At 36.7% G+C, this 27,993-nt stretch overlaps 1 protein-coding gene across 44 annotated transcripts in view; it reads left to right on the top strand.

Annotated features, from left to right (window-relative positions):
• The window catches only part of CLASP2 (cytoplasmic linker associated protein 2), a 152,895-nt gene extending 125,175 nt beyond the window's left edge, over positions 1 to 27,720 (top strand). For 31 of the 44 annotated variants that reach the window (XM_086615121.1, XM_086615123.1, XM_086615116.1 and 28 more), the window contains 11 exons: positions 391 to 469; positions 5,703 to 5,846; positions 9,823 to 9,966; positions 10,404 to 10,510; positions 11,250 to 11,403; positions 15,132 to 15,360; positions 19,709 to 19,902; positions 20,716 to 20,844; positions 22,535 to 22,741; positions 23,894 to 24,010; positions 25,080 to 27,720. In XM_086615121.1, coding sequence (XP_086471247.1) covers positions 391 to 469; positions 5,703 to 5,846; positions 9,823 to 9,966; positions 10,404 to 10,510; positions 11,250 to 11,403; positions 15,132 to 15,360; positions 19,709 to 19,902; positions 20,716 to 20,844; positions 22,535 to 22,741; positions 23,894 to 24,010; positions 25,080 to 25,166 — 1,591 coding nt within the window. In that variant the 3' untranslated portion in view covers positions 25,167 to 27,720. Of the gene's footprint in view, positions 1 to 390; positions 470 to 617; positions 669 to 5,702; positions 5,847 to 9,822; positions 9,967 to 10,403; positions 10,511 to 11,249; positions 11,404 to 15,131; positions 15,361 to 19,708; positions 19,903 to 20,715; positions 20,845 to 22,534; positions 22,742 to 23,893; positions 24,011 to 25,079 lie in introns of all 44 variants that reach the window. The other 13 variants (XM_086615112.1, XM_086615117.1, XM_086615103.1 and 10 more) reach the window with 1 other exon arrangement.
• Positions 27,721 to 27,993: the final 273 nt, after the last annotated feature.

Raw genomic sequence — 27,993 nt, 5'->3', positions numbered from 1 at the left:
GAGGGTGGAGTAGGATAGTTCAGAGAAATGTGCAGGAGCCGTGTGGTATATACCTCCAGCAGGAATACTGCATATTAATTTGAGCATTGCATAGATTTAGAATCAGAATAATACCATATCGTTATTGTATCATTCCTTGTTACTTGCATTGAATAGCAATAATTTCTTCAAAGCACAGGAATTTCTTAAATTTTGTCCTTTCCATGCTAGGTGAATGTTTCTGAAAGTCAGATACAGTATCAACAAAACTGGTAATATTTTTTTTTGATTAGAAGTCCTAAAGCTTTTCTTTGAAGAGAGTGAGGGCTTATTTAGTGCCTCTAAACAGGTATTAAAAGAAAATTTCAAATTTCACATAACTTCACACGATTTGATGTGTTCGTTTTACAGGGAATCTTTTCCAAATGACCTCCAGTTCAGTATTTTAATGAGATTTACTGTTGACCAGACCCAAACACCTAGCCTGAAGGTAAGAATTTTCAGGCTTTCATTGCAAACAAAAACCTTTATTGACAGACATTTGCTTGTCTTAGTATTTATATTTGAATTGTTATGTTTGCTTTGTTAAAAAAAAAAAAGGTTTTCAATTAGTGGATTTTGTTTTTGTAAACTTTCAGACAGTCAAGCCAGCACTACAGGACCAGCTTCGCTCTTTTTGGAGCTCAAAGGTTTTTGTCTGAATTATTGTCTTTATTCTTAACCCTATGTCAAACTCTTACAGTGTTTCCAATAATTTTTATTTGAATGCATTCGTATGCTGCTACTAACCTTGGCAAGAAACTTTAAGCATGCAGATGTTCAATTTTAAACGTTACTCTAGTATGAAAATGTTTGCTGCAAGAGAGATCTAATAAAACCACAGTGCAGTAAAAATGAGCAACAAAAATGTGGCCGCCTAACATCAAGCTGGTTATGCAAACTCACTCTATCAAGTCTTTTCTAATTTTATGTTTGTGATTTCCCAATCATGTTTTCCTAGTTCATTTTTTTCTGTGTTCAGCCTGATAGGTCTTGAATTAATTTACACTATTTTCGTATTAATATGAACTTGAGTTATTACATTAAAAATCAGCTCCCTTTGTGGTACACTTACTTTTCTGAAAGCAGTGTGTAGCTTTATAATTACACACATTTTTACATAAGAATCTATAGTCCATAGACCTGCCAGCATAACTGAAGAGTAAAAATGTATTCTGTAGTACATTTACAGTTCTAAAGAGAGTTGATTTTTTAGGATAAATGCATCAAATCCTAAGAAGATTCTCAAGTGACGTAAATGGGGAAATAACAAGCATATGATAGCTGACATTTTCTGCTCTATCCTGCACGAAATGTTTTTACATAGTTTGATACTGCACAAGAATATGACTTTTCCCAAGTTATGTAGAACCTAAAGTCACGTGAATATGCCTTTTTTGTCTACAATACAGTAAAACTTACATTTTTAAACTTTGAGGACAGTTGATACGTTGACCACTGTTGCTTCATAGAGCTGTGTTAAAAAGGGACTGCTGTCATTTATTGAAGACAGCAAATGAGGTAGTAAAAATCAGTTTGTTGTTTAAATAAATCCTTGGAACAAATTTGGTTTGGTTTTGCTTTACATGGTTTTCCTCCCCAGGAAGGTGAATTTGATGGTTGAAATGTTCTTTTTGTCCATTCAGTAGTATAGCTGTGTTGGTCACATTTCAAAGTTGGGAGTGTAGATTTGGAACGAGACATGGACTCCTACTAGCTGAGTTGGGGCTAAGTTAAAGATTATTCACTAAGTGACATAGAAGGAAATAAGAAATCTGAAACACTTAATGGGAAGACATTCTGAAAATAATTTCCAGTATTTGAGAGAGACTTCTGAAATCAAGATGCCAGTAAAAATTACTTCCACAGGAGAACACCTGTTAGTTTGAAAAAAATCAAGAGTACTTAAAATGAAATTTGGTACAGTAAATTATATAACTGTTTAAGAGAAGGTAAGCTTTTTTTTCAGAAGGAAGTGGTATCTACCCCCTACTTCCATCTTTGATGTAACTGCAAGATACAGACAGTAAAGTTATTGAGCCTAAATTGCAGCAGTATCTGTTTAATATCCACATTCTTGAATATTTTGCCTAAATCCCATTCTCAGTGCACCCAGATGCCTATCAGATTAATTAACAATCCTAGGGCGCTACTCCATTTCTTGAAGTCTTCAGCATTTGTTCTTGCTCTGATAGGTGATTATTTTGTTGCAGAGTGTGACTTTGGGCTAGATACACTGAGAAACAGCATTCACTGTGTCACGAAAAATCAGAGAAAGGATTTTTCAGTGTCCTTAAAGGTCGTCAGGTAGAGGAAGGGATGGTAGATCAGAAATGCACTCTGTGGAAGGATTCCCTTCTACAAATGGCTTTTCCCTCTGGTTTTCATGTGATAGTAGTAAATGATTATGATCCTTTAGAGTAAACAGTCATTGTCGTTCTTGCACTTTAAAACACAGCTAAGTCTTGGACAATAAAAGTCAAGCTTTTAGAGTAGCCACAGAGGTGGATTTGGACAGCTAGCCAGTAAGAGGACCAAACATAGAGAAGGTACAATTCTACTGACCTGATTCATGGAGGATGCAGCACAGTGTATTGTGCTGTACCTATCTTATTTTCTTTTGCTATAATTTTACATGTAGGTGTGGTGAACTGTTGAAACACTGTTTAGAGGTGCCAGATGCATGTATCTGTTTTGGTCAAATGTATGGATGGGTATAGGACTCATATTTTCTAGGCACAGTATAATCTATTGAGCTTATTTTTGCAGGTGCAGAACATGCTTTCCAAAGTGTGGATGTCATCCTGAAATACACTTCAGATCATCCATTTCATTTTTTCTTAGGTTGAATATCAAATGGCTCACACTCAGTGAGGAAATGATTTAAGCATTTGTGACCAAAGTTCATTACAAGTTTTTGAACCTTTCTTTCCTTTGAAAATACTAGTTTGTTGACAAAGGTTTTTGCTGCAGTTGATCAGAAGATCTGAGTCCGTATGAAAATTTCTGGATTAAATAAAAACAACCAACCAACGACACAGATTCACAGAGATGAGAGTGCCCTTCAGAATTAATCTTTAGTGTGTATTTTAGTCATTTGGTTAAATAATGGCAGAGACAGTCACTCCTATATGTGCAGTAACTTAGGGACAGACACCTGGGATGTAGCAATCTGAGAGTCACTTTGTGTGATTGATTGTATTCAGTTTGAGTAAGGCAGAGTCTCCTGCATCCCAGGGAAGCACTGTAAGAGATGGACTTATTTTTGGTTTAGGTAAAGCAGCTTCTCTACGTTCCTCTCTCCTTTTTTCCTGTTACGTGAAATGTTCCTTTTGTCTTACCCTGATGCAGCAAATGAACCTGTAAATCTGAAATTTTTCACAGGACAGGAAAACAATTTGCCTTCTGGCACTGACTGTGTAGCATCCTTGCAGTATTTCCTGAGTCTCTGGAGGTAGTTGCACATATTTTTGTGATGGAAGTTGTCATTTCATTATCTGTGAAAGATGTTTATGAAGTACTTTAGTTCCGTTTATGTCTAATCTTTTTTTTTGTGTGAGTAATAGTGCTAATTGTGACTTGATCTATATTTGAACTCACTACAGAAGTGCTTTTCTTAAACAAAATGTCTGTGTTATATACTGTACAGGAAAAATGTCTCTGTATTTATAGTCCAGCTAAAGTACGATAAATTCATCCTAGAAGAGTACAGACAGTATTAAACAACTTCATAGACAGTGGTTTCAGTTTAATGGCAGATATTCATTATAAGAATTTCTGAAGCTACTTTGTTTATTTCCTCTCTCAGAGATATTAAATAGATTGTTCAAGAGGACTATGTTAGACCTTTTATTTCTAGATCTCAACTCTGTATGTACTTACTGGAAATAGTGTCAAAAATACATCATAATTAGTGGGTTTTTTTAATCCATAATAGTACTGTCTCATTATATTTGAGCATAGAAAGGTACCCTTTACAGAAGTTTTTCTCTCAAAAGGAATTAATGAAAAACACTGTGAAAAACTTTTAGTGTTAACTCCCCATTCGGCTTCTGCGCAGTGTTCTTCTGTCTCCTGAGACCACCCTCCGTTTTTCCAAAAGTCTGTGCAATTTACTCTGTGGGAGTAGTTTAAAGACTAAATAATACTGCTGTCACAGAAACAGTACTCCAGAATTTTTTATTTGGGAGAAATGCCTCTGGATGGTGTGTTAGAATTCTTAACAGTGCTTTTTTTTTTTTTTTTTTTTTTAAGGCATGATTTTATACGTATTTAAGTTGGGAACAGTGAAACATAGTGCTGTCATAATGGTTTCACTTGGCAATCTAGAAATTTTAACTCATTTCATGTTTAGAAAACCATGTAGCCTGAGGTATTTTGCTTCAGAGATGTTTGTGGGTTTTTTCCCCCCTTGGAAAGAATCTAGCAAATAGTATGGTTTTTACTGCGTTTCTTTATATTGATTTGCATAAGATGAAAGCCTCCAGCTGTTGCTTGTTGTATAACTTTGGATAACAGCTTCTATGGAAATGAAGTATTCATTATTAATCTACGTATATCAGCTATCACTAATGTGTGTGTCACTTAGTGTATCTTGAGTTTTTAAGAGCTTGCAAGTTTTGATGACCAAGGGAGATTTCTAAATAGCTTTGCTCAGAACAGTTGTACTACAAGTCATGAATGATTAAAAATACACTCAGAACCTTTTTTTGTTCTGGTTATGATGGACATAGATGTCTCCCTCCTGGTAGGTGTTTCTGGTTCACGGTAATTATTAGTGGAAATAAAAGCAGCTAAGTCAAATAGGTAGCTTAAATATACGTTCACCACTTTTGTTGACACTTTTTGTGACAGATCTCTGGGGTAGCAGGAGTTCAGGAGATAAATACTTAAGGGGGATACAGGCATAATAGCCTTTTGCCCAAAGCTGTGCAGTGATGCAGTTTTGGAGAAACTAGAGAGGTGCTGCAGTCTGGGATGTATGAAACAGATTCTGCATAGGGAGTAGAGGGAGTTAGTGGAGTAGGAGAACAATGTTCAGACAAATGAGGGAGTAAAGCGGCTTTTCTATCCCCCTGATAAATCCATGTCTCTATCTTCTAAATATCTTCAAAGGAAAAGTGTGTGTGTGAGCCCTTCTAAGTCTTTTGTAGGAATTCATTCCCTACCTTTTTAGTGTTTAATGGGAGGATTCGTGTGGCTTCTTCCCAAAGATAGTGACTGCTCAACTCTGGTGTTTTGTAAAAGAATGCTGAGTGTTAACTACATTGTAGCATCTAATAGAAACTGATTATTGTTTTATCAGATTATGTTAATTTTTCATTTTAGTACTTGAAAAAAGTTCTTGATAATTCTGAATAATTTTATAAAATCCTGATTATTCTTAAATACTCTGACTACTTTGGTATTCCTCTTGTTAAATATAAGCTTCTGCATATGCAGTGATTTGTGTATCTTTTAGTTGCTACCAGTTTCTGTTAATATTTGAATTTGAACTCCCTTCTTGAAATATTATATCTATTTATAAATTGATTTATTTTAGAGAGTTTTATATCAATGCTGAAAAGATGTTTAATTGGAAAAAAGCACATTTATTTTAGGGAATGAGCATTCTGCTCTGTGAGCACACTTGATCTTGCAGCACACCATTTTTATTGTCCACCTGACTCTGTTTCTCTTTGCAGGTCAAAGTTGCAATCCTTAAATACATAGAAACTCTTGCACAACAGATGGATCCAGGAGATTTTGTAAATTCAAGTGAAACTAGGTTAGCAGTGTCTCGAATCATCACCTGGACCACAGAACCTAAAAGCTCAGATGTTAGGAAGGTATGTTTGTTTTGTTAAAGTGTGCTTAGAATTGCAGTACATTCCAAGTATCTTGGCAAATTAGAGAAGCTATTCTTGCCTAAACAAAAAAAAAAAATAAATTTTTCTTTAAAAACAAACTTATTCTTTCATAGAGAAAAAACATTTTTATATCCTTCTCAGCAAACACACCTAATTTTTCTGTATAACGTAGCAGAATTGACAAAGTAAAACTTTGCCAAAAATTATATTTTTAAGAATATTTAAGTAAAAATCTAAAATTAACACATCTTGAAACTCTCCATTAGGGTTGTATTTTTTTGTGTTCGTGTGTGGAGATTATCTTCCATAATATAAGGAATAACTTTGTTTCAAGCACTATCTAGTAAAGATCTGTTCAGTGGGCTTTTTTTATACCGTTTCAATACTACTTCAGTGGCCGCTCTCTGGTGCAAATAGCGCATTCGTTGCAGGAATGGCAAGTTTGGGAGCAAACTCAGTTCAGTCTCAGTTGGATTTTCTCGAATCTTTTGAGTTTAACAAAAGATAAGTAAATAACTGTTGATACTTGAAAAAAAGAATGTTTATGCTTTAATCAGGTAGTATCAAAGGTTTGTTCTTGTAATGCTACAATTCCAGTGCAGAACTCCCTTCTCTGTGTGACCGATGTGAAGTGAAAATTAGTATTTGTGAGCTATGTAGATACACCGGGGATATAACCATGAGAAATGTACTAATGCAGTCTTTGGAAAGGATTTCTAAATAGTCGTTCCAATTATAGAAAGCAAAAATCTTTGAATTTTGTTTGCAGTTTGATGGAATAGGGTTTTGTTATTGTTTTGATTGTCACCAGCCATTCTGTTTTAGCTGCCATTAACAGCATGCTAACACTTTTCCAGTGCTAAATGAAATATTTACTTTGTGGCTCATAAGTGCAGACATCTGTGACATGGAGAACTAACCCTTCTGTTCCTTTTTTCTGTGTTTATTTCTACAGTTTGAAGAGTTGCAACAATTTATTTGTTTAGATTTCCTTTGCTATTTTCAATTAAGCTTGAGTTTTGGCAACTTCAGCATTTCTGGGAAATGTACCAAAAGTACCAATGCTTCCTTTCTTTAGGAGAGATGTTTTGTGGGAGAGAATTGAGAGAAAATAGTGGGAACTGCCTCACAAAGTGTGCAATGTGAAAAGAAGAAAAATAAAAATAACTTCCACAACTTCTCGATACCTGGAATGTTTGTAATACGTAATAAAAAAATACATAGGAGAGTTTATATTGGAGATAATGTTTCTATCTTTCACTTACATAACTTCATGAGTTTGAGAAAGCAGTAATAAGTTATGTCCTATGGACTTTTCTTGCCTAGTACCATGTTCTAGTGATATATGTAAGACCATAAAACAGAAGGAGAATTCAAGTAGCACTATCTTCTAAATCAGTCAAGTTTTAGTACTAAGACACGTGGCAAGCTGTCTTATCTGATGGTTCATATCTGTAATAAGCGTTTTTATGTCAATAAGTAACTGAATCGTGGAAAGAATTGCCAGTGAGTTTAATCATCTGGAACACCTTAGTTATATGAAGTTTTCTCATTTTATTTTTTCTTTCCATAACACAGCTGTTAAAAGCAAATAACTGCCAAAAGCCTTTAATAACTCTTGAAAATAAAATTTCACCAATAAGTAGTCAAGAGTTATTCTGGTGGTATAAAATGTTTTGTTCTCTTAACAGGCTTCACAACCTGCTATCACAGGCTTTTTCATTTTATTTATTTTAATAAGCTTATAGCATTTAATATGATTTCTTTAAATCGAAAGTTTTTGTCAAGTGTATTTCTCTGTAATTGATGGGTTTGGGATTATTTTTTTTTTTAGTAAAAACATTTCCAGTACTAAGTATTATGAAAAATCTTTTTTATTTTATTAGTCTGAAGTTGGGCACTCTTAGTGCAGTTCAGTGACATGAGACTTCTTTCTGGAAGGTAAAATTCTGTTTCAGAACTAGATTTCTTTTAAGGTTTTCTGGAAAGAACAAAACCAAAAAAATATTTCTAATTCTTATTGCAGACTTTTAAGTATGTTATCTGTATGACTGGACTTAAGAGAGAGAGCTTATGCTAAGGAGAAGAAAAATCTTTAAATACTCTAAAATGCCTTTTTTTTTTTTTTCAAGAAAGAGAGAATAAAAATAGATAATGGCATAGTTGAAAACCTCTGAGTCAATGTCAATTTTGATACTTCAGGTTGAGCTTCATTTTGGGCAGCCTCGATGGTATCAGTTTCTTTACCGATATGACCTCGGGTTGTCTATTATGTTATTTTTTTGACAGCTGAAATAGACATAGTGTTACAGAGTGGAGACATGGGTGACAGAACAGAAATGGGAACTGGTAATTCCTAAGGTTTTGCTCAGTTGTGGGATTTGTTTTGGGTTTGCTTTGTATCAGTTTCTTTTAAAAGACTGTAAGAAACAACAAGGAAGAGAGAAACATTGAAGACAGATTGTAGAGGGCATTCAGGGTGTTCATTTGAGGGGAAGGCTATCAGAGGGAGACGGGAATAAAAGTTAAGGAAAACAGCCAGTCACGAGTGTGCAAAGATAATTTGTGGTAATCTAACATGCTTGTATTTTTGTCATTAAACTTAATACTGAGATGTGTGCTGGTATGTGTGCTCATACCTTGGCTTTCCACTTTTAATTAAAAAATGCTACAGTTCATTGCTCTGGAAGCAAAAGGAGGGAAATAAATGTCTAAAAGAATTTTCTAAACTATTTGCTTGAAGTATATTGCTGCTTAAGCAAGCTGCCTATCATTCTATCATGAGGCACTGGTTCTCTCCAGTGTGTGGCAGACCTTGATGGTGAGCTGTATAAACTAGACATAGTTGGTTAATCTTAGAATCAGAGTTTCATACTACAAAGAAACTATTAAACAGTTCTGGTGAACTTAATCCCTAGCCCTTCATGACATGTGTTAGATGAGTTGCTGTGTTGACGAGTTCACTAACCTGTCCAGTGAATATTCATCAAACTGCACAAACATTGCTAAGTCATGCAGTCGACGTTCCTTTACTGGAGGGAACCCAACCGTTGTGTAACTTACTGTGTTGCTTTGTCAGTAAAGAGCTCTGATTCTTGATTCAGATTAAAAAATGTATATATAGTAAACCACGCTATAGGGTGAGAATGACGTTAAAGATGAACTATTAAAATTGAGGATGTGGGAGGTGACATCCAGTAGACTACAAACTCCAATGCTTAACAGTTTTCACCTTTTGAATATGTACTCAGCTAAATTATTCCTCGTGATGTTTTCCTGTCTTTTGAAAAGATAAAGGAAGTGGGGTGGGAAGGAAGGAAGGTTAACTAACTAGTTAGACTGTAGGATAAGTTATAAAGAATATCCAGTGCCATCATCACAACTCAAAATCAGGACTCTCTCATTCCAAATTAGGGTATCTGTTTGTTGGTTTTGTGGTTGGTTTTTGGTTTGTGCTTTTTTTTTTTATTAATTTTTAAAGCAATAACTGTTCCTTTTCAAGCTAGTGTGTTGATTATCTCTCATTGGTAATTACCCCTTGCAGAACTCAGGCAAAGGAATTGCAGGCTTGTTCCTGGCTGGTATGTTCCATTCCTCTCTTTAAGTTCGTTCAACTTTCCAAACCTTTTAAAAGCCATTCTGCAAATACCTTCAGTACTTTTTTTAGCAAGTAGGGATCTGGGGTTGAGGGAGTTGAGGACCACGTTTCTGAAAGACTGCTTGTTAAAATGATTGTGCAAAGTTTAAGCTCATTATTGTGTGCCTGGATTTATCAATATCTGAACTTCCAGCTTACCAGTAAATATGAATTGCTTTTGTTCACATCCGTTAACATCTATTCAAGCTTGATCAAGATTGAAGTCACACTTTGTGATTACCACTCAGTATAGCATCTGTTGCTGATAAAATTACTTTAGAAAATCAAATTAATGTCTTCAATCTTTTCTTCTTGTAGGCTGCACAGTCCGTGCTGATTTCCCTTTTTGAACTCAACACCCCAGAGTTTACAATGCTTTTGGGTGCTTTACCAAAAACATTTCAGGACGGAGCCACAAAGCTTCTCCATAATCATCTCCGGAATACAGGCAACAGTGGTCAGGTATCTACACTGTCATCTTACTCTTTCTGAAGTTACTGGTGTTTTGAACATAAGTTCCTTTCAGTAGAGTTATTTGTGAGAGCAGGGTTGGTAGAGGAGGGGAGGCAACCCAAATCCTATGTAGAAGTCTATCTCAGTAGCAGATACCACTCTTTATGGAATGCCTTTTCTTTCTCCTTCAGAGTGTGATACTTCCTAAATCTATGTTGCTTCCAAGTGACTTAATAAGTTTGAATGTGCTTTTTTAAGAGTAGTTTATCTTTTACTTTACTCATTTCAAAGTTATACCTGATTGAAGTTACTAGCAATTGGTTACCCTATCTAAGAAATTAAATAGAAGCTCTTTAAATGTTTCTGGGCACTAGAAAATACAATAATAAGTTAAAAGGGAAGCTGAAGTCCTACTGGAGTATCTTTTCTCACCTCTCCTCCTTCAGGGATCAATGGGAAGTCCCTTAACAAGACCTACTCCACGCTCCCCAGCAAGCTGGTCCAGTCCTCTCACTTCCCCAACCAACACATCGCAGAACACTTTGTCACCAAGGTAATGTAGGCTGGTTTTGCTACAGGTCTGCTTCTAAGGCTTCATTACATGTTATCCAAAATTGTAACCCCAACAGCGAAAGCATGGAGTGAATTTTGCATAAGTTGCCAGATGCTGGAAAAATAATCCCCCTCCCTCCACAGAATGACGGTACAGTGAACTGCTTGGCCTCCCTGAAGGGTCTGACAAGTGCCAGGGTTGCCCTGAGGTGGGAAGGGCCATGCACCCTGGAGTGCAAGTGGGTTAGCAAGAGAAGGAACGAAGTGTTCACCTCTAGCAAATTTTAGATTAGGTCATCAAACCAGACTTAATACTGAGGAGACTAAAAGAAGTAGTAGTTCATAAATGTGTTCTGGTCTTTAATTTTGTGGTACTGATGTTGCCACCAAAGTGGATTTTGTAATTGTTCTTTTAGCAGTCAGCTTACTGTGAAAACTGTTGAGTTTTATCAGTCCTCCTTACTTTGGGACTTTTTTCAGAAAGAGAGAATAGTGTAAAAATCCCCATTGTTTCATAATCGTTGGAGTAAAATAGCGAAAGAAGTTTGTTTCTTAGATGCTGCTACTTAATGTAGTACAGTTTTGTTATGTGGAGAGCTAGCTTTCTTCTGTAATGTGTTTCAAGAAAAATAATAATTTTATTAATAGTTCTTGAGTCTCTGTAGTGCTGATGTTGTTTAAAAATATGGGGTTACAGAATGATCCATCTTAATTCCTGTGTCCTCCTCTGTGGTCTACAGTGCATTTGACTATGACACTGAAAATATGAATTCTGAAGATATATACAGCTCTCTTCGTGGAGTCACTGAAGCCATTCAGAACTTCAGTTTTCGTAGTCAGGAAGATATGAATGAGCCTGTAAAACGAGATTCCAAAAAAGATGATGGTGATTCGGTGAGTATTTAAACTCATTGCATCTTAGAACCAGCAAACCAAGCCAGTGACTGATTTGTTACAGATGATAAAGCATCTTTTTAGTAGGTTTATATGTTACAACTTTAGAAATAGAACGTTTCTCCTAAATTACTTCAGACCTTTAGAAAAATATGTTCCTAGTCTTGAAACCACATTTTGGAAATGCAAATGATAATTCTGAGTAGCACTAGAATTGTAGAATACCAGGTTGGAAGGGACCTCAAGGATCATCTGGTCCAACCTTTCTTGGTAAAAGCAGAGTCTAGACAAGATGGCCCAGCACCCTCTTCAGCCGAATCTTAAAAGTGTGCAATGTTGGGAAATCTGCCACTTCCCTGGAGAGATTATTCCAATGGCTGATTGTTCTCATTGTAAAAAATTTTCCACTTTTTAAGAGTAGTTTATGTTTTGGAATAATATCTCCCTGGGAGTAACTTGTACCCGTCAGTCCTCTTCTTTTCCATGTGACCCCTTGTAAAAAGGGAGTCTCTGTCTTTGTAGCCACCCTTTAAATACTGGAACATAGTGATAAGGTCTTCCCTGAGGCTTCTTTTCTGAAGGCTGAACAAACCCAGTTCTCCCAGCTGTTCCTCATACAGCGGTCTTCCCAGGCCTTTGATCATCTTTGTGGCCCTTCTCTGGACCCTCTTCAGCCTGTTCACATCTTTTTTGGTATAGTGGGGACCAAATCTGAACACACTTCCAGATGTGGCCTGACAAGCGCTGAGTAGAATGGGATAATGACTTCTGTATCTCTGCTGGTGATGCCCTTTTTGATGCAATCCAGCATCCTGTTGGCTTTCTCTTCCACCGCAGCAGCACAAGTTCACTCGTATTGAGCTGCTTGTCCACCAGGACTGCCAGGTCCTTTTCCATGGAGCTGCTTCTCAGCTGAGTAGATCCCAGCCTGTGCTGCACTCTTGAATTATGTTTTCTCAGGTGCAAGACCTTACACCTGTCCTTGTTGAACTTGTAAGGTTCTCATTAGCCCCCTCTTCCAGCCTGTCTGGGTCTTCCTGCAGGGTGGCTCTCCCTTCCAAAGTGTCCAATTCTCCGCTCAGTTTGGTATCATCAGCAAAATTCATCAGGGTACACTTGATCCCATCATCCAGATCACTTAATTAAACAGCATTGGGCCCAGAATCAATCCTTGGGGCACTCCACTTGTGACAGATTGCCAGTTTGAAAAGGAGCTATTTACCACCACCCTCAGTGCAGCCCATCAGCCAGTTCCCCATCCACCTCACAGACCTCTTGCCTAGACCATAACACATCAGTTTCTCTAAGAGGAGGCTGTGGGAAATGGTATTGAAAGCCTTGGAGAAATCCAGGTAGACATCTACTGCTCACCCCACATCAACTGAGCATGTTACTTTGTTGTAGAAGGCAATCAGGTTCATCAAGCATGATTTGCCCTTGGTGAATCCGCTTTGGCTTTTCCCAGTCATGTGCTTCATTTGACTTGTGATAGCCTCCAGGAAGATTCATTCCATAACTTTCCCAGGGACTCAAGTTTAAGACTGATGGGCCTATAGTTTCCTGTGTCCTCCCTTAAGCCCTTCTTGTAGATGGGGATTACATTAGCCTTCTTCCAGTCTTCTGGGATGTTCCATGATCTCTGTAACTTCTCAAAGATTATGGAAAGCAGCCTTGCAATGACGTCAGCCAGCTCTCAACACCCTCGGGTGGATATTATCAGGGCCTATCGATTTGTAGGGGTCAAGCTCCTGTAATAGTTCACATACCAACTCTTCCTTCACTGAGTTTGGGTCTGTTTGCATCAGCTTGGATTTTTGTTCCCAAGGTCTGGGGCCCAACAGTGCTGGTAAAGCCAGAGGTGAAGGAAGTGTTGAGAACTGCTGCCATTTCAGAGTTGTTGGTGACTATTTCACCTTTCCTGTTTAACAGTGGACCAATATTTTCCTTCTGTTTCTACTTGTTGTTTACATACTTGAAGAACCCTTTTTTGTAGTTTTTGGTATCTGTGGCCAATTTCAATTTGAGCTGAGCTTTTGGTTTTCTAACTGCCTCTCTGCATGCCCTTGCAATGCCCTTGAAATGCCTCGTAGTTCTCAGTGGATATTCATCTGCTTTTACATCTCTGGTACACTTCTTGAGCAACTCAAAAGTGTGCAGTTAAGCCAAGCGGGTCTCTTGCTCCACCTACTTCCTTTACCTTTAAAGGGGATGAACTGTTCTTGTGATTCCAAGGAGAACATTCTTGAAAAACTCCCAGCACTCACTAGCTCCTTAATCCTTCATGGAAGCCTCCCACAGAATCCCTCCCAACTGAGCTCTGAGTGAGCTAAAGCTTGCTCTTCTGAAATCTAAAACCTGTGCCTCACTCCTAACCTTCAGCATGCTCAGCAGGATCCCCAGCTCCACAGTATTGTGATCGCTGCAGCCAAGGCTGTCGCTAACCAGATACTACAAAGCAGGTTTTCTTGGTTTGCGAGCGGCAAGTCCAGCAGTGCCTCATTCCTGGTTGGCACATATAACATTTGTATGAGGAAGCAATCCTCTCTGCATTCCAGGAACTTGATGGATGACATGTGAGTTGCTGTATTGTTCTTCCACAGAATGTCTGGGTAGTTCAAGTTATCCAAAGAACCAGGTTGTGTTGACCTGAAGCTTGCTTAAGTGACCCAAATATTTCTTCCTCGGCCTTATTGTCTTGTTACGGAGGTCGGTAGCAGATGCCTACTGTAGGTTCCCCCTTGGAGGCAACCCCTCTGATCTTAACCCAGAGGCATTCAATAGGGCTTCCACAATTGCCGTAGTTGACTTTTATATGTTCAAGGTTCTCCTTAACGTAGAGTACAACCCTTTTTCCTCTTCCTCCCTGCCTGTCTTTACGAAACAGCCTATAGCCATCCATTATGACCTTACAGTCATGTCAGTTGTTCCACCATGTTTCAGTTCTTCCTATGATATCACAACTTTCCGACTGGGCATGGAGCTGCAGTTCCTCCTGTTTGTTCCTCAGGCTGCATACATTGGTATACATACTCTTGAGAAGGTTGGTCTTCTCATTCTTGTCTTGGGAGGCAGTGAAGGAACATTTGTTGCTGCTCTGGTTGGTCTGGCTTATTCCCCAGTTGGTTGCAATGGCATGAGCGTTGCCACTTTGGACCCCGCTCCCTAAGCCCTTCAGTTTAAAGCCTGCCTCACCAGGTTGGCCAGACTGCTGCTGAACATTCCCTTGGCAGCAAGCTGGCCAACTTGCTGTTTGTTTATTTAAAATGTTTGCAACATATAAATAGATGATCTTGCAAAACAACTGGAATTCACCTTTTGAGATGTGTGCACCTAAATATATGTTTTTCCAAAGGTTTTATTTTATTCTGTACAGAGCTTACGGGTTTTTCAGTGCTACATGCAGTGATTTACCCTTCTGTTTCTGTGGAATTTTGGCTTTTAGATTTGTTGAACTTGCCAAATATATACATGCTTAAACATATTTTTAATTACTTGGCATCAAACTTCTCAGATAAAATACTGACAACTGTTTCTGGTTCATGAATATTTTTGGACTATGTACACTTCCCTAAACTTTGCTTTCCTTAAAAAAAGGAAACTGTTGTTAAGACTTCTTGTTTGAAATTTTTGAAGTTTTGTAAGTTTTCGCTACATAGGTGAATTAGTAGTGTAGCTAATTGAAAAGCGTGTGTATTTCCGATGTTCGTATGATACTCCTTTTCCTGCAGATTTGCAGTGCTTCTGGAATAGTGGACCTACGAGCAGGAAGTGGCGTGAGCGATACAGGCCGAACAGCTCTTGATAACAAAACGTCATTACTCAACACGATGCCTCCTCACTCTTCGCCACGTTCACGAGATTATAACCCGTACAATTACTCTGATGGTATCGGTTCATTTAATAAATCTGCTTTGAAAGAAGCCATGTTTGATGATGATGCAGAGCAATTTCCTGATGGTAAGGCTCAGAATTGCATTCTATGCTAGAAGAAAAACGGTGAGATTTTCCATCTTTTAGTTCAGTTTATAAATTTCTTAGTGGCAATATATGTATCACTAGCGCTGCTTCTTCGAGAGGTTTTTATAAATATCGTATTTTGAATCAGTTTTTTGTTAGTAATCCTTTTGAATGACTTTGTTGGATTACTTGGTATTTGTAGAGATTAAGGGTAAAAATAAGATAAATACCAAACTATATTGTATACTTTTGGTAGTACATCCCATAGCAGTATTGTCAATATGAATTTACTTACCAGATTGCTTCATGATTCAAATTTAAAGGGAAAAAAAAATTACAACAAGGAAGTAAAACTGGATCAAAACAGTTTGGGAATTAGGTGAAAGACTAAGTATTTTGCTAGTAATATATTTGTATTTGAAACATGACATTGCTGTTTTCTATTGACTAAACATTCTTTAAAACAAAAAAAAAAAAAAAAGAAAACCAGTTCTTAGCAGGAAGGTGGTTCATTTAGTCCATGTAAATCTAGGAACTTGGGCTGTTGTTTTCGTAGGTTTCCAGAACTTCTTCTTAATATATAGTATATCTCTGGGTAATTTTTTGTATCTAAAAGTTGGGAAAGTTCCAAAGTATCACTGCTATCATTATTTGGAAAGGTAGTAGGAGGCTTTCATAATCTAGTATTCATTGTTGTTGATATTTCATACTCAGTTATAGATTAAAATCAGGGTTTAAGTAAACAAATTAATGAATTTTACCCCCTCTGAATTCTTTGCTTCTGTCATCCAGCAAAGATGTGTTACAGAAACATTGAAAAACAAAGCTGTTTTCTGACATGGTGCTTTATTCAGCTATTCTATAAGTTGGCTTTAAGTTTACATTGCATTAAAAACAAATCTAAGTTGCATTCCTCTTTGTTTTCTGTTTAGTGAAGAGGCATATGGCCAATTATTATCTTCTGAAAAAGACTGAGGTGAAAGCAAACTTTTACAAATCATGTCATGTAAATATCAATAACTAAATACCTTTGTCATCTACATACAGAGCCAGTTTATGATCAAGATTCTGTGTTACAGGGATCCTGTTGTTACATGGGTTAAGCCTCTTTATACCTTCTGACAACATATTTGTGGATATTGCATTAAACCAAATGCAGTCTGTGCTGCACCAGCACGTTCAGGTTTTTTAAAAACTCATGACTGGCTGGAGGGAAGCCTCTCCATCCCATATTAGTGTGTCCTGGCTGGAGTAGTGCAATGCATTATTTAGGTCTGCTCTTTAATGTGTCTTAACGAAGTACTTGCATTCATTCCTGTGTTCGCCCTTAAGTTTTACTTCTACCACGTGCATTCTGTCATATTTGTGTTACTTTTAGAATTTAATCTAAGATAACTTTGAAAAAGTCTACATGAAAAAGATATACTCCATAAAATACTTCGTGCCTGCAGTTCCTCAATTAGGAGCTGCATGCTTTTCTCATAAACCTGAAGCACTCATTGGACGTTAGGTTTTAATTTTCAGAAACTCTATAGAATTGCTGTCTGTTAATGACACAAAATCCTGTTTTTACTTGACTCCTAGCTATCCATCCTCTCGTGTCATAGGGAGAAAGATGCAGAAATGGAGGGCTTGATGGGAGAACCTTAGCTGCTCATACAGTCCTGTTAACAGCACTGAGGCAAGAACATATATTCTGCAAACAGTTGGAGGAGATGCCACAGTGTACCCCACATGGCCACTTGAGTGTTTCACCTCTTACAGAAAACAGATTTTCAGTTAACAGCCTAAATATTCCAACCGCTAGCACTCTTTTTCCAAGGGAGATGCTCTTTTTCCAAAGCATAGGGAAAACCTGGCAAAGTCACTTCCAGACTCCTTAAAAGCAGTCCACAGTCCCTTGTTGGAAACCAGTGTTCCTCTCCAAAGAAGCTTATTTAGTTCACTTTATTTCCATGGGTTGTGTTTTCCAAACATCTTCCTTTTTACCTGACGTTTTGTATATGGGCTTAAAATTCCTGCTTCTGGGTCCTGCACTTGCTATCTTTTCTGCTTTCAGACCATTCCTCTGATTTATCCTTAGAATTTTCAATTTTTATCCTGTTCTCCAGAATGTTTGCAACTGCTCTTAAATTGATGTCATCTGCAGATTTTCATAAGTGGTCTCCATATTCCTTTGATATAATTAACAAAAGCATCAAGCAGAACCCGCTCTGCACAGACCTAAGCAGGGATGTCACTCATACCGTCCTAGATTAATAGAAAGCCATTTATATTCCAGTCACCCTGCAAGTGATTTATCAAGTTCTTCACCCACTCCATTGGCTTTTTTGGCCACCATGCTTGGCTAACTTGTGTATTAAAATCCTGTGGGTGACAGTAGGAAAATCTTTACTAGATTTAGGACATAACCACATTTTCCCTTTTAATCTCTACACTGGTTATCCTGTCAAAAGGATATTATTTGATTGGTTTGAGAAGAGCTGTTCCTCATCAAATATTTATATCTCTAATGCATGTTTTAATTCATTCAAATAAAGGAGTTGCAGCTACTCCTTATCATTTGTGTTTTGTTTTCTTCTGAAAAAGAAACTTTGAGAGCAGACTTTGAATGTGACTTGATTTACACTTCTCCATATTTATCTAGAGAATGTTTGGAAATGAAACACTGGGTGCTAAGTCCATACAGAGGAATGGAAAATGCAGACTGTGAAGGCATATCCCTCTTGGTTGTCTTCATGTTTTTGGGGAATTCCAGCTATTTCCTCCACTACTGGAGTTTTTTCCTCCCTTTATGCCTGCATGGACATGGCTACTACCTTCTCCCGTCTTTACCCCTTCCCTCCGTGTGTTCAAGTTGCCACTTTGTTCATTCTGATACTTCCACAGCGCAAACAACTTTTATTCAAACAGATATGGGTAGTTTTGCTAATTATGTGTCAATATGCATTCCCCAAAATAGGATTTATAATAGCTGTAATCCTCACAGTTTGGTAGAACAAGCGTTATAGTTCTGGTAATTGAAGTAATGATCTTGCCTCTGTAAGAGTGATTGTGCGTTCTGCTCATCTGTACCAATTAATAACTCGCCTAATGCAATTTCAGTTTGCCTTTCAGGCAAACATTAATGATCCCTTTAGAGCGTCTGCAAAGCGTGCATTAATACAGAGGCAGTAGAAGCGCTTGCAGAAAAAAGTTTCTGCTTTCAAGTGCTCGTGCTCCTGATTGTTCATACAAAACAGAGTGCAAACATGAATGTTGGGTGCAAAACCAGTGTGATTTTTAAGGTAACTGTGTAATTTTAAGGTACTTAATACGTAGTATTCAGCTTTTACTTGTTTCTTTGTACAGCATTTATAAGTTACAATATTGAGTACAGTAACATAAGATGTTCAAGGGCTGTGATTTTTTTTTAAGCATATGATCTAATAAATTTGTTATGGAGAATGTATTTCATGTGTTAATACCTGGAGTAATTTTGTGAAAGATGCAGTGCAGGAACATTTGCATTTTATGCCAATACTTTCAACCTTTTTCCAGAAAAAAAAGGTGTGTTTCTGTTGATTTATCCAAAAGTCTCAGTGCCAAGATGGAAGCTGTATGCTTTTCTTTCTTAAAAGGCCATAAATGGGTCTTGATGATGGAGTAAAAGCAACAACTTGGTATTTAAGGTTCATTAAGACCATTTTTAAGTTTCTTGACTGTTTTCAGATCTTTCTATTTGCAGTCCAGTGTTTACAAATATGGGTTGTGTTACTAATGTGTTCTAGCATCATCATGGAATCCTCTCTAATAAAAACTAAAATCCAGAGCCATCTCTTGATGACTGTTGTTGGGAATATCTGTTGGGCTAACGGCCCTGGTTTGCTTCTATTTCAGCTATTGTGTACCGTGCACCATTTTTGTGCGTTTTTCCCCCCGTTTTTCTTAACAGCAATTGCTGTGGAACCGTGACTTAAAGTCTAAGCAATTCTGTAATACTAATGGAGAAAAGACAAATTTATCACCTTGGATGGAAGGGTCATATGGAAAAGGTAGCATTTTGTGTATAGATCAGATCTAAAAGGATGCAGAGTACTTATCACTTTGGGTATTGCAAGTGTAAAAACTTTTGCAGTAAACTAGCTTACAGGTTTTTTTTTGTTATTGCAAGTGTGTTGAGAAGTGTTGGCTGCACTGAAAATATAGTAGCCAAATTGCAATTTTTGCAGACAAATTTGGGAAAAAAATAAAAGCCTGCTATAAAGCCAGCTAGCCATCCTAGAAAATATCCTGCAGTTGTACAGCAGGTACTAATGTTTATTTGCAGTGACCTGAGAGCTGTGTTTTCTGTATTACTTTTTGACAGAGCCTCCCATGGACCATTCTGATCTGGTTGCAGAGTTACTGAAAGAGTTATCAAACCATAACGAAAGAGTCGAGGAAAGAAAAGCTGCCCTGTATGAGCTCATGAAGTTAACTCAAGAAGAGTCTTTCGGTGTTTGGGATGAGCACTTCAAAACAATACTGCTTTTGCTGCTTGAAACTCTTGGAGATAAAGAGGTAAATTCAGATTAATCCAGCTAAGGGTGTTAACAAAGCACATGATTTACTTTCAGTATCTTTGAAATTTGTATGGGTTACTGTAGGAAGGGCACAAATTACAGTTAGTCTTGAAGCAAAAACTGGAAATACAAAAATTTCATGAAATCTAAATGCTCTGATGGTGAAAAGGGCACCAGTAATACCTTCTGAAGTGTTCTTACTTGTTGATTCTCACATGATAAATTAAATGAAACGTTTTTCATTGGGATTCAAAGCTTATGTGCTAATAGTCCCTGTGGAATCTAGAATATTGAAACATCACGTGTGGCAAAGCATTTAAAAACATATTTCTGAAATATAGTAATGCTCATTGTGAAGAGGCTGAGTTCTGTCTAATTGTTCTCTACAAGGGCCATGTTTTTGAAATTACTGAGGATCAAAAATACACTTGCTTTTGATTTATTTTTTTAAAATGTAAAAAAAAATCAAAAATGTTTTGGCATGATGTGATATGAAGGTTTTATCAGCACTTGTGAAGAGTAAAATTGTTTGTACTTGACTTCTGGGTAGCATAGATAACTCAATTAGGTTAGCAACATGCTTATGATATGCCATCTGAATTATCTGCAAAAAGAGAGATCACGAAGAGTGAGAAACTGAAGATTTTTTTTTTCCTGGCTTTGTGTGTTACCACTAGGTTCATACTGTCTATATGTGTAGAGAATAATCTGATATTTTTCCATTATCAACGACTCTTCCAGCTGCTGAACAAATGTTAAAATCTATGTTCTAAAGATACATAACTCATATGTTTTAATATTAAATCTTTAGCATGCAATTAGAGCTTTGGCATTGAAAGTTCTAAGAGAAATTCTAAGAAACCAGCCAGCAAGGTTTAAGAATTATGCAGAGCTCACAATCATGAAGACGTTAGAAGCGCATAAGGATCCTCATAAGGAGGTTAGTAATCAGTTATTCAGTTTTTTTGAAGTTACAACAAATTATTAAATGAAACAGCTGTCCAAAAAATGTTTGAGAAATTAGTCAGATCTTACTGAGGAAGTAATTTGCTTAATAATCAAGCATTTAGCTGTTATTAGTTAACACGTGTGTGCAACGAAAAAAAAACCTGCAGTTTTACGAGCTCTGAAATGCTTATTATCAGCCCTAATAACATTTGCCTTGTGTGCTGTCCTAGAGGACGTAGTAACCAGTGATGTGTCATCATAGCTCTTCAAGGAGTAACTGAAGGGAGTTTTTTCCTTGTATGCCATCTTTAGACAGATATAAATGTCCTGGAGCACTACAGCAAGCTCTTGGATTTCATGGTTGAGAGATGGGACTGAACACAGCAAGGAATTGTCAACCCTTTCCGTTTTTAGCCAGCTCTGCATCAGTTAAGAGCATGTCTTTGAATGTTGTTAAGGGAGAACACCCAGGGACATATCAAAGGGAGGAGTTGGTTGTGGCTGATACAGTGGGGGGATTCAGAAGCAGAAGGATAACTGTAATCTTGCTCAGAACTGTTTGTGATGCACACATACATAATAAAGGATAATGCATATAGATAGAAGAAACACAAATGCAGTAACCACCTCGGTATTAAATGTGTCACTGATGCTATAGAAAGAATCCAGGTTTATTATTGAATAAGTACATCTTCTCCCTGCCCTCCCCATGCAAGGGCACTTACTCTATATGGAACTTACTCTAGACTTCCAGATTTTGAAGTTTGACCCATTCAGTTCGTCCCATACCGATGACTTTTGTCACTAATCTGATACTCATTTCTCTTTTCCCTGCACTGTCTTGATTTGTTTTGTATATTGTATTTATTAGTGTCTTGTCCTCATCTTTCCTTCTCTGTTACTGTGCTTTTTCTCTCTCTTGATTTTGTGTATATGAAAGAGAGTAAAGAGGACAAGGATGGAGAGAAACAGTTATGGAGGTTTCTGTACATCAATGATGGTTGATGTAAGTTTTGTCTTGTAGATGACAGATGCCACAGCTGCACTAATATGAAGATCAGATATGAATTTTCACTTTTGTGCCCATGTTGTATCCTAAGATTCTGTACCTATTGACTTCCCACCTAATTACTCTTGTTCTGCATACTCTTCAGGCTTAAAGTACTCTTTTGTCAGAGTTTCTTTCAAGCTTAGAGGGGAGGAGAAACAGCTAGACTGACTTCCAGAGGTAGCAATCCAACCTAAGCATGTCATTGAACATGTTTTTGAGATGAATGCGAAAACATGTCTTGTCAGCGATAACTGACCTAACAGCCAATAACAAATGAAAACACAAGAAATTACAGATTTACAAACGCGGTGATATTTCAGTATGTAGTTGGGAGGGTATTGCAGAACAGAGAAATTTCAGATCTGATTCAACAAGCAGGTTTGAAAAGCTGATACACATATTGTGAAGACATAGATTAGTCACAGAATATTGGGAAGAGGAAATTATGTCCAACAGTTGGAATCTTGTAAACAGATTTTTTCAAAGGGCTCTTCAGTCACATATTTCTACAATGTTGTAGAACTCTTGGTAGGAAATTTTTATACTGAAGACCATTACTGCCTGATAACAGACCATAGTAACAGTGTCTTGTAAATCATTTTTCCATGTTTTTTATTTATTCCTTTAATAGGTGGTGAGATCTGCTGAAGAAGCTGCTTCCATGCTGGCCACTTCCATTAGCCCAGATCAGTGCATCAAAGTTCTTTGTCCAATTATCCAAACTGCAGATTACCCCATTAATCTGGCTGCAATCAAAATGCAGACGAAAGTCATAGAAAGAGTATCTAAAGAAACCCTTACTCAGCTTTTACCAGAGATTGTGCCAGGTCTAATACAGGTAAGGGGAGAAGAAAGGAAAAAAAAAAAAAAAAAAAAAGAAAAACGGACAACAAAAAAGAAACTGTATATATAGGAATTGCAAAGACTTTTTAAAAATAATACTACTCGACTCTCATGAAGAATTTTACTTGTCTCAGCTGATAGCTGCTTTGACCCAAAGTAACTCAAGATAGTGGGAACAAACTCTTTGATTGGCAGGTAGCTAAATTGGAACTGTGATTAGGACTCAAAGGAAATCTCTGTAGGATATAAAGTACTGGTTATAGTTAAGCTTGGCATATACTTTTAGTTACAAGATAGTTTTTTGTTGTTTGTATCTTTTTCCAAGTTGCAGTCATTTGGTCTGAAATTGTCCATGTTGTATTTGTGTATAATTGTAGGGTTTTATCACTTGGGGTTTGGGGAAGACAAGAGGGAAGGAGCAGTTTGTTAGGGAAGGTTTTACTAAACGAGAAGGGAATCAGAGGTTTCTCTTCCTTTGTCTTTAAAAATAAATTCTTTCCCACCTTACCAAGAGCCAAGATACATTAATTTGCACATGATGGATAAAGACTTTTCAGAGTTTGACAGCTGCATTCTGCAGATTTCTGTTTTTAATGGGTGTGATCCAACCATACCTCTGCGGGAAGGTAGAGGCAGAGAAGGGGCCCTCTGAGAAGGGGATGTGAGTGAGGCAGCCAGGCATGGGGTACTAGCAAAGCGGCAAAAGAAAAATCATTAAGGAACAAGATGGGAATTAACGGAAGAATCTTTGGCTGTTGAGAGAATACTTCCTTTGGAGTAAGGAAGCTCTAAGTTGAGTGGTCTTCTGCTTTAAGTAAATATCTGTATAATCTAGAAGAATTTCTTTTACGTACTCACCTATTGCATAACAGCAGCTCTGTTTTCAGTGTAACTTACGAACAGGATTGTGGGGGTTTTAATTTCGGTCTGGAAAATTATTATCAATGGTGATTAATAAGCAGCCTGCCTTTAAGTGCATGCTCTGTATTTGTGTGTTTGTTTTTTTGTCGAAATGCTTCATTGGGCTACACTAGCATTCATTTACTGTAGACTTCAATCTGTTTATTATAGTAAATAAGTAAATAGCTTTCTGAAGCTTTTAATCATTAACTGATAAGGTATTAATGTTAATTTTATTGCTTTCTAGGGTTATGATAATTCAGAGAGCAGTGTTCGTAAGGCATGTGTTTTCTGCCTTGTAGCCATTCATGCAGTAATTGGTGATGAACTAAAACCACATCTCAGTCAACTCACGGGCAGTAAAGTAAGTAAAAGATACCTTTTTAAGAAATCGCGGTTCGCAGTCGCATGTGTGCATTCGCATTTTGGTTACAATTACCAGAAACTTTCATGAAAGTATGTACTTGAATGAGAATATCGGGGCTACTGAAACCCTCTGAGGATTAATGTAACTTGGTCATAAAATGTTCAAAACTGAAAATCCACAGATCTTTTATTTATGCAAGTCTACGAACTTTAACATTAAGATAAATACTAAATTATATATTTTTACTGCTGTTTAATGGATTTAATTACTGATTGTATCCCAGGTGGTAGTGATAACGGCTATACTCAGCATGGCTTTTCCTATCAGTATTTCTTGTCTTGTTTTCCATGCAAGTTCTAGTTGGAAAGCAATAAATCTAATATGTAGATGTTACATACAGCAGTTTTATTTATTCTCCTTCCTTGTTATTTTGCTTTCATCTGTTCTTTCAGTATCTCTAACTTGAAATAATAAGAATAGTAACCAGTCTGTGATCCTTTTTGGTTCAGGATATTTACTGACATCGCTTACATAGAGTTTTTTGCATGCAAACAGCTGTATGTTAATTGTGAATCTCCTTGTCCTTCAGAATAAAACAGGACAATTAATTTTGTATCTCTTTGAATATTACAGTTATATTTTTCAAAACACTCTCTGGCAGTGATTGTGTTGAATATGATTCTAGACAGTATTGGAAGCTTTAATAAACACCAGCATCAACAACTCTACTTAGAGGCTTAAAGCCTCAACTTTAACTTAAAAAAAAAAATCCTGCCTTATTTAGAACAGCATTGCAGTTTGAGGAAAATATTCTATCTGTCTCAATCTAGCTACCCTAGATTATTCGCTTCTTTACATCCTTAAAGAAGCTTGAGGTTTCCTTGTGACAAATCTTGCTGTGTTTTGATGTTTTCATTGGCAAGTATGTTACCTTTGAATCAACTGTGTAAAATATAATTTCACTTTCGGGGAAAATAAAATAATTTAATGTCTCCTTTGTACCATTCCTGCAGTCCGTACAGTTTGCAAATACTAAACAAAGTGAATTTCTGGCTTAAATTTGCAGATGAAATTATTGAACCTTTACATCAAACGTGCACAAACAGGCTCTGGACCAGGGGACACAACAGCAGATATGTCTGGACAAAGCTAATGAAGCTGAGAAGTTACCCAGGTCTCCTAAAGCAAGGGCAAGGCCCTCTTCAGTGAAAGGAAAATTCTTACATACAACTTTGGAACTTTTTTCTTGTTTTCATTTTTAGGTTTTTTTTTTCCCCTTTCTTTTGTTGTTTTGGGTTTTTTGGTTTGTTTTGTTTTTTTTTTTTTCTTTAACCAATGGCTGTCCTCAGCCTGCATGTGACTGTTGCAATAGAATTATTCCAAATCCAAGAAAAAACAGTATTAACATCAGTTGATCAAAGCAGAATAAAATTTAAAAGTAATCTAATCCATCAGTTATCCTGTTCACAATCCTCTGTGTCTTCCCATTAACTTTTGCCAGTGTTACTGTATTAAAAAAAAAGATTTTTTTTAATGCTAATTAAAAAGGTATGCTTTAAGCCTCAGAAGTTAAAATATAAATTCTGTTGCTTTTATTCAGCTGCAGTTAACATTACTTTTTTATTGCTATTTTGTTTATCATGTCCTTCGCTAGAAACAAGAAGTGATGTGAAACAAGGCTGAACTAGTCTGAACTGCAGTGAGACTCATTCACTGTGTTGGTGGTTCATCATCTTACTTACAGCTTGTTTGGGATATTCTGGAGATTGAGAAATATGCCTATAAAAAAAGCTGGATTGATCCAGTTCTGTAAAAGTGATATTGTTCATTGGTTGTATGTTTGTTGCATAAATAAGAATTCAGTGTGCACGGCAGGGGACTGGTACAACCAGTACCTCTTAACTGGATGACAGCCCTTTCAGGGGTAGCATTGCTGACCTGGTGATAGTGTGGCAGTCTGCTTTGTAGCAGCAGAGTTAATGGTCACTTGATGGACGTGAACCATCCTTGTCACCTTTCGTTCTTCAAGCAGGATGCTTCAGAATGGAGTGCTCTGCCCAAGCATGCTCAGTATGTATTTATCTTTATCACTAGAATGTTTCCTCTCAACCTAATTGCTGGAACAAGTAGTCTTGTCTTGTAACTCACATGGGATTTTATGACAGCAGTGCAGAAAACTATTTATTCGTTACCTTCCTAAAAGCACCAAGATTTTCTGCATTGAGTTTAAATGGGGGGGAGGGGGAATTAGTCACAAATGCTATGGATTTTGCCACCTTTTAATTTAAAAAAAAAATATATATATTTTGGATGAGTTGGGAAAGCTGCACCAAATTATTTGCATGGTTTTCTTGAATAGCATCCTCAAGACCCATCTGGATTAAGGTGTGGAAATGTTTCCAGGGTTTGTTTTTCCATTTTTGAAAAGAGTTAGTTTATTGTGAATAATGGTTCTTTGTATTTATGAACTTGATAATGGAAAGAGAGCAAAGATGAGTAAATGTGTCCCTAAATGTTGTCTTTTTCTTTTTTTTTCTTTTTTTTTGGTCTTGGATATAAGCAGCAAGCTAATTAACTGAGAACTGGGATGAAACAGTGCTCTTCCCAGGAATGGTGGAACTTTTTTTCCCTGACTTTTTTTCCCTTTGCCTGTGTTGTTACCTAGTTGTAGGAAGTGTATCCTGATACGAGAGAAAATAGCAGTGCCAAGGATGATGATCTATGCTAGGCTAAAATTCTCTCTACCTCTTCAGGGTGACTAATTTTTGACTGAGCTGCTGCATATAGCATCCGGTGGAAGAACTATCTACAGAAAATCTTTTTTTTTTTTTTTTTTCCTCCAAATTGTCACTTAGTGTGTATTCAAAACTCTATTCTTCAACATTGCAGCCAAGTATCATAAGAAACTACTTACACGCTTTACTTGCTAGGAACCCTGAAAAGCAAAACTGAATACAAATTAAGTCAGATGCTTGTAGTTACATGAAGGGTTGTTTTCACTTCAGTTTGAAGTGAATGCAATAGAAAGAGCTAAAATGTGGTTTTTAAAGAAGCAATGCTGTTGCAGAGATTTATTTGGAGGAAAAGTTGTAGAAATATATGTAAAGACTTAAAACCAAGACTGTCATAACTCGTCGCTAGCCCTTTTTAGCAGCTACATAAGAAAATAGTATCTCCTCTTTCTTTCCTTTGTTATGTGTAACATCCTTGTTGTTTTCTACTGTTTAATTACATTGTGTATTTATAGTTCTATGCTTACCATTGTGCATATACTTGCAATAAAATGTACATAACATTACTTAAAAAATTAGCAATGTATACATTCTGGTTTTCTGTTTTATTTGATCACATGCTATAAGAAAAATTATCAATGCGATTGATACAACATTGGTTAAAAAAAAATAATCTTCATGTTTTATGTGTCCAAATGATGTTTCTTTATATAGTCTTGTTATTGAGTCTGACTTGGCATTTGAGAAATGCAGTGAATATACTAGACAAAAGTGTTTCTTGGAAATTGAATAGAATCTTTATGAACACTTAGTTTCCTTCTCTTCTAGGCAGGTTTCTTGTTTGTTTCATTTATTTGTACATTATACATTGTTTGCATTTTGGTTTTTAATTCAAAAATATTTTTCTGTCTACCATCTTGTAGTTTGCATTTTATTATACAAAAAGTCACTTCAAAGAAATTGCACAAATTCTAAGCTTAATAGTCCCGTATGTTATTCCTGCTTTTTCTACAGGGAGTGTTTATTTTCACAGGATTATTTTAAGATGACTATTTAAGATGACTATCTTTTTGAAGATGCTATTTCATACTGAAAAAATAAGTCATTGAAACATACCGTATATATTCTGGATTAACCTATTTTTTTACGTGTAAACAAAAGTTGGAAGAGAGAAATGTTTTTATTTCCTCTATGACTGAAAAATTTTGCTCCAGGTAGGGAGGGAGGAAGGAACTTCCACAAGGTTTG

Source organism: Tauraco erythrolophus, chromosome 7 (assembly GCF_009769465.1).
Source record: "Tauraco erythrolophus isolate bTauEry1 chromosome 7, bTauEry1.pri, whole genome shotgun sequence".
In the NCBI taxonomy this organism is placed as follows: domain Eukaryota; kingdom Metazoa; phylum Chordata; class Aves; order Musophagiformes; family Musophagidae; genus Tauraco; species Tauraco erythrolophus.
The sequence above is the reverse complement of the archived record's forward strand: the minus strand, read 5'-3'. Positions and strand labels throughout refer to the sequence as shown.